Source organism: Bison bison, unplaced genomic scaffold (assembly GCF_000754665.1).
Source record: "Bison bison bison isolate TAMUID 2011002044 unplaced genomic scaffold, Bison_UMD1.0 scf7180017864475, whole genome shotgun sequence".
NCBI lineage: Eukaryota > Metazoa > Chordata > Mammalia > Artiodactyla > Bovidae > Bison > Bison bison.
Window position 1 is genome coordinate 2366809 of NW_011495036.1, and position 7031 is coordinate 2373839.

Consider the following 7031-nt stretch of genomic DNA (forward strand, 5'->3'; position numbering starts at 1 on the left):
AATGACTCCCACTCCCGAGACCTCTGGGCCTTCCATTAATCACTTACATATGCAGTAAAGGTGAAGCGTAATGAGGTGTGTGTCAGGCCCTTCGACGCGGAGTACACAGGCTGTATCCACATCTTGATGATCTGACATCCAGCATTTTGTGCCCCACGGAATGCCCATTTGCAATGATTCAAATTAATGCCAAGACAGCTTGTCTGATATCAAGACAAACTTCTCAGCAGCAGGAGCAAATAAAACAACCATGCCCTTGGCTTTGCCCTAGAGTCTGAACGACAGAGCCCTTTGGTGGGTGGAGAAGAGAGGCTTAATTCAGAAGCTGAATAATGCGGTGTTAGGCCTGGAGCCTCTGCACCCAGACTGATCAGGCTCATGCCACGGCACTGCAGCCTGGAAAACTACTTAGATGCTGTGTACCTCAGTTTCTTAAATCAGCGAAATGGGTGTTATGATACTGCCCACCTCCTAAGGTTACTGTGAGGAGTGACTGAGCTAACACAGAGAGGGGTAAGGTCTGTGATGCCCAGATGCTCACGAAATGCCAATGTTTTTACACTTATGTGCTTCTGTTGGTTACTTGACAATGTCAACAAAATCCGGCACTTAGAATGAGTTCCCTGGGGCGTTCTTCTGGGCAGAGGATGAGTTTTACCTTTCCTCTGAAGAACTCAGTGCTTTGAGCTTGGTGATTAAGTACACAGAGGCCACAAGTGAAGCTGCTGGGCTTCATATTCCAGCTCACCTCCAAGTTCTTGGTTAACCTTGCATGCGTGCATGGGGGAAGATTCCAAGAAGCTCAGTGGAAAGCAACAGCTGGAAAAGTAAAACAACTGAGCACATACCTTAGCTTCTGCCAAGTTAAAGGAACTTGGTAAACAGCTCAAGATTCCCACTGAAACCTCAAAGTAAAGACAAGCTTCCAGGACTAAGAGCAAAATCAAAATAGAGCCTCACTAATGAAATGGAAAACAACTTCTGCAAGTTCAAGCTCATCAGCCAGTAATTTAACCGCCTGTTAGAACTAAGCCTAGCATGCTTCAGGGTGTCAACAACATATTATCCACAATGTCTAATCTACAATAAAAACTTATTAATCATACAATGAAACAGGCCTCCCTGATGGCTCAATGGGTAAAGAATTCACCCGCAGTGCAAGAGACTTAGGAGATGCCGGTTCACTCCCTGGGTTGGAAAGATTCCCTGGAGGAAATGGCAACTCACTCCAGTATTCTTGCCTGAAATATCCCGTGGACAGAAGAGCCTGGCGGGCTACAATCCATGGGGTCGCAAAGAGTCAGACATGGTCGCAAAGAGCATGACCATGATACAACAGAGTGATACAATATGAAGAAAAAGAAACATGTGACACATAGTCAGGGAAAAAAGCAGTCAAACAGAACAAATCCCAAGATGTCCTGACTCGTGCAGTGTAGGGTCCACGTGGCTGGGAGGAGAAATCCCACTGCCATCACTTCCTCCTTTGTGTCTATTAGGAGAAGACAGCTGCTCACGTGTAACCATCTCCCTTAAAAGCAGGGGCAGAGCTAACACCTAGCTCCATGTACTGGATAATACCTATTACGAGTATGTCTTGATGGAGTCAAAGCTGCTTACCCGGCATTCCAGCAACCAAACGTGAACTGAACAGCTGGACAACCTTGAAGAACTCAACCAAATGAAAATGAAATCCTGTCCAGTTTTAATACTAGATATAAATACGTGGGGCTTCCCTGGTGGTCGACTGGCTAAGACACTGCATTCCCAATGCAGGGGGGCCTGGGTTCAACCCCTGCTGGGGGAGCTAGATCCCACGCGCCGTAACTAAGAGTTCAAACGCCACAGCTAAAGATCCACGTGCTGCAACTAAGACCCGAATAGCCAAATAAAACACGTAAGTAAAAATAAATATTAAATAAATATACAAACATTCAGTGTCAGAATACTCTAAAACTTGGCAATCCTTCTGTGTGTACATATATATGTATATTTTGCCTCTATCTATCTCTTAATATATATCTATACATCCTAGCTTCCCAGGTGGCTCAGTGGTAAAGAACTTGCCTGTTCAATGCAGGAGAAGTGAATTCTATCCCTGGGTCAGGAAGATTCCATGGAGAGGGAAATGGCAACCCATTCCAGTATTCTTGCCTGGGAAAACCTGTGGACAGAGGAGCCTGGCGGGTTACAGTCCATGGGCTCGCAGAAGAGTTGGACACAATCTAGCAACTGAACAAGAACAGCCGTCTATCCATCCAAATTATGTCACGGAATCATAGCTTTTAGGGCTGACAGTATCGTTTGATTTGACTCCTTTATTTTGGTGATGATAAAACAGAGCCCTGGGGAGGTGAAGAGTTTGTCTAAGATCCCAGGGCAGGGTTGCGTAGCATCTTCTAGGACCCTGCTACCTGACACTGGGCTGTTGTTCAGTCACTAAGTCCTGTCTGACTCTTTGCCACCCCATGGACTGCAGCACACCAGGCTTCCCTGTCCGTCACTATCTCCTAGAGTGTGCTGAGATTCATGTCCACTGAATCTGTGATGCTACGTAACTGAATATCTGCACTACTCTGGTCAGCTTAGATTGCTGCGGGTTCCTCCTTGTATTGGATATGAGGAGCTGACTGCAAGTCACAAGCCACGTGAGAAAGAATACCCCCAAATGCAAATATCTGATGCCGTTATTGGAGGGAGGTGGGCTGAAAAAAGATTTAATTTTTAAGGAGACGTGAGCACTGCAGGAGGGAAGATGTGAGCATTCCCATGACAGAGGAGGCTGATCAGAACGGCACAGTAGGGTGCTTACCAAGAGAGAAGCTGTGTCTGGCTGTTGGATGCTCAGCGAGATAGCAATAATAAAGTAATTACTGGAGGATGCAAAGGGGATGTTTAAGAGGGACGTGCATGTCAGTTAAGGACAGGGTCCGTGCTAGGTGACTTAAGGAAACTGTTGTTGTCATTCGGTCGCTAAGTCATGTCTGGCTCTTTGTGACCCCGTGAACTGCAGCCTGCCAGGCTTTCCAGCCCACCACCATGGTGGACAAACTCGTGTTCATTGAGGTGGTGATGCCATCTAACCACCTCACCTTGCAGCATTTGGAAATGTAATATGAAAGGAGGAGGAGACCTGGAGACCAGGAAACGTGACAAATACCTTGAAGACCACATGCAGCATCATCTGGAGGCCACTCTTGCCCGGGTATTTCCCAGTAATGTTGGCGGCAGACAGGTTGAAGAGGTTGGCTCCTGTTTCGGTACAGATGGCATGGACCAGCATCTTCTTCCCCACCCCAGACGGTCCGGCCAACAGCAGGGACTTCACCAAAGGGGCTTTCTCGTGCACGGCTGCAGAGCCTAAAAAAAGGCAGAAGCAGAGGCTCTAAGATCCTGCCAAAAAAACAAGTGGTTCTTAGGTCAGGCTCCCGCAAGGCCGTGACTCCGCGGCGTGACCCCAGTCTCGACAATAGTGATGGATGTGTTGAAAGCATTCTCAGCAGGGGCGCGCCTCCTGTCTCAGCCGGCTCGGTGACACCTTTGATTTGTACGTCAAGGTGGAACTGTCGGGTCTCCTTGGGTGTCCAATACATCACTTCCCTCTCACCCTCACCCCACCATTCTCCCTAAACTTGTAATTGTAAAGAACATTCCTGCGATAACTCAGCTCCGGCATTCTGTGGGGAGGGGGCAGGGGAATCTCTGTTTGTCAGCAACAGCACTGCACCCTTTGAAGGCTTGGGAAGATGAACGTGAAGCAGACAGGAAGATATAGGAGGAAAGGGGGGAAACGGAGGTCCAGCTGGTGGTAGCCTTGGCTTTAAAAACTTTTTATTTTACATTGCGGTACAGTCGATAAACAATGCTGGATTGGCTTCAGGTTCAGTTACACATACGTGCGCACCTATTCTTTTTCAACTTCTCTTCTCCTTTAGGTGAGGACAGAGTACTGAGCAGAGGTCCCTGTATTATACAGGAAGTCTGTGTTGGTTTCTCCTGCCCTGGGGTCTGGCCTGTCACTGGGGGCGGAGTGAACACGACCCTTGATAATGAAATGACGCGACTCATCGGGTCACTCGGAGGTCTCTGGCTTTTGCTCTCCACCACACTGTCCATCTCCTTTGAGTCCAGACTCAGGTTTGACCTCTCCCATCATTCTGAACATGATCAGAGCACACGTTGGCACTAACTAGTTAAGAGAGTGGATGGAATGAAATCCTGTAGAGCGCTGCGGTCAGAACATCCGTTGTCACACTCGTCTGCTTTGGGTCCACTGCTGGGCTCTCCTGGGTCAGCTGGAAATATATCAATATTCGGAGTATGACTGTGCTTCTCTTTCTTTGCGTGTGATCGACAAGACACAGGGAATCGATCTGCATCATCAGAAAGAAGGTTTATGGTTACACAAAAGCCTGGAAAGTAGTTTTGAGCATGTTCTCTCTAAAGTGAAATAACCCGGGCACGCTTCATCTGCGGTTGGCGAGGGTGACGATACCATGTTACGATGAAGCAGACCCGATTCCATGATGGCAGAGAGAGGCCGTCCAGACAAAGGATCTCTCACCCTGGCAGTGGCGCCCTGAACAGTCAGGCTGACACACACACTTCCTTTTGTGACCAGATGCTATTATAGACATATGGTATTTAGACAGAGCCCTCGCAATCTGCCACAGGAGCGAGTTTCTCTGACTTGCTGGTAGGTTGAAAACCCGCGAACAGGTCACGGGAGCAAAGGCCCCGCTGGGTCTGTGGCTTGGGTTGGGCAGACCCCCACGAGGACTCCAGGTTTCTCAGTGACGAAAGGAGGGTCCGGGCAGGATGCGTCCTGGGCACACTTCTTCCTGGGACCCTCAAGGTGGCCTGGAGATGACGCCCCTCACCTGTTGATGATGCAGATCCACCACAGCCTGATTGGTGAGGCGTGCCCTGAAAATCCTGTCACCTCTCGGTGTTCTTGGCTCTCTACTGCCTTCCATCACGCTGTGATGGGGGTTTAGGGCACATCTGTTTATTTACGTGGATCCTGTAAGCGTTGTATATTGATTTTATTGGCCCCAAATATGCAATCCCCAAGGATTATTTATTTGTTTATGCTACATATGCATCTTATTTGTGTTGACCCCAGGGCTTCCCTTGTGGCTCAGCTGGTAAAGAGTCTGCCTGCAATGAGGGAGACCTGGGTTCAATCCCTGGGTCAGGAAGATCCCCTGGAGAAGGGAAAGGCTCCCCACTCCAGTATTCTGGCCTGGAGAATTCCATGCACTGTGTAGTCCATGGGGTTGCAAAGAGTCAGACATGACTGAGTGACTTTCACTTTCTTTGGAGAAGGAAATGGCAACCCAGTCCAGGACCTTGCCTGGAAAATCCCATGGACAGAGCAGCCTGGTAGGTTACAGTCCATGGGGTCGCAAAGAGTCGGACACGACTGAGCGACTTGCACTGCATCTGTGACCCCTAATTCCACGTACTACTTCTGACGTGAAGTTGAAAGAAGAATGAGCTATTTCTTGCCAATGAGCTATTTCTTGCCAATAGGTTTAGGTTCTTTTTAAGTTGTTCATTGATTCATTTTTGGCTGTGCTGGGTCTTTACCGCTGCGCGAGCGGCTTTCTCAAGTGGTGATGAGCTGGGACTCCTCTCTCGTGGTGTGAGGGCTTCCCGTGGCGGCGGCTTCTCCTGCTGTGCAGCATGGGTCCTAGGGCCTGCAGGCTTCGGTAATTGCCGCACCTGAGCTCAGGAGTGGCGGCTCCGAGGCTCTGGAGCTCAGGCTCAATAGCTGTGGTGCACGGGCTTAGTGCCTCCGGTCTTCCTGGATCAGGGATGGAACCTGCGTCCCCTGCATTGGCAGGCAGATTCTCCCTGGAATCAGCAGGCAAGTCCTGAACTTTAAGTTCGTATTTAAGTCAAAGTGGAGGGACTTCCCTGGCGGTCTAGGAGCTCAGTCTCCTTGTTCCCACTGCAGGGGGACGGGGTTTCATCCCTGGTGGGGGAACTAAGATCCCACATGCCATGTATTGCAGCAAAAAAAAAAAGTGGAATAAGATAAGAAGTGTCCAAACTATTCCCATCTCACTTTGAAGCAAATTAAACAAACAAAATGTGATTTATAGTTCAGGATGGTCATCAGAGCACGGCCTGGCCGGGGTACCTGCCCCTGCCCCTGCCCCAGTGACTCAGGTCACACACAGACCAAAGTCATGAACACATGAACACATACAAAAGTGAAGGAGGGCAGCAGGTACTTCTTATGGCAAGCCCAGACTTTCCTGCAGACTCTGGTCTGTTTGAACAATCGTGACTGACCCTCAGTGGAAGCTGGCGGAGTCTTGATTCTTTCCATCTATGAAATATAGCTCCACTGAAGGGCTGGCTCTGCTAAGGACCTGGCGACAGAGCCTGTGTGTAAAAGGCAAGCTTAACCTCAGGCTGAGCTTACTTTGAATGGCAGGGGCTTGATTTGTCTATCATTTCTCCAGAGTTTGGCCATCAGGAATTTCAGCCTAGAAGGTTCAGCAGCCCGGACATGAAAGCCACTTAAATGTCCATCGGCAGAGGACTGGGTAGAGAAGATATGGACACACACAATGGAATACTACTCAGCCACGAAAGGAACGAAACTGGGCCACCTGCAGAGACGTGGATGGACCCGGAGAGAGTTACACAGGGTGAAGTACGTCGGAAGGAGAAAAACAAATACTGTATATTAACTCACAGCTTCCCTGGTGGCTCAGACTGTAAAGTGTCTGTCTGCAATGCAGGAGAGCTGGGTTTTACCCCTGGGTCAGGAAGATCCCCTGGAGAAGGGAATGGAAACCCACTCTAGTACTCTTGCCTGGAGAATCCCATGGACGGAGGAGCCTGGTAGGCTACAGTCCATGGGGCTGCAAAGAGTCAGACACGACTGAGCAACTCACTTTCACTTTTAACTCATATATGTGGAGTCTAGAAAAATGGTATAGCTGATCTTACTTGCAAAGCAGAAATAGAGACACAGATGTGGAGAACAAATGTATGGATATTAAGGGGGAAAG

The 7031-nt window shown here is 48.9% G+C and overlaps 1 protein-coding gene across 1 annotated transcript in view; it reads right to left on the reverse strand.

Annotated features, from left to right (window-relative positions):
• Nucleotides 1-7031, reverse strand: part of IQCA1 (IQ motif containing with AAA domain 1) — a 187889-nt gene that overhangs the window by 35893 nt on the left and 144965 nt on the right. The window contains exon 15 of the mRNA XM_010862043.1: nucleotides 3161-3360. Within this exon, the coding sequence (XP_010860345.1) occupies nucleotides 3161-3360 (200 nt within the window). The remainder of the gene's footprint in view (nucleotides 1-3160; nucleotides 3361-7031) is intronic.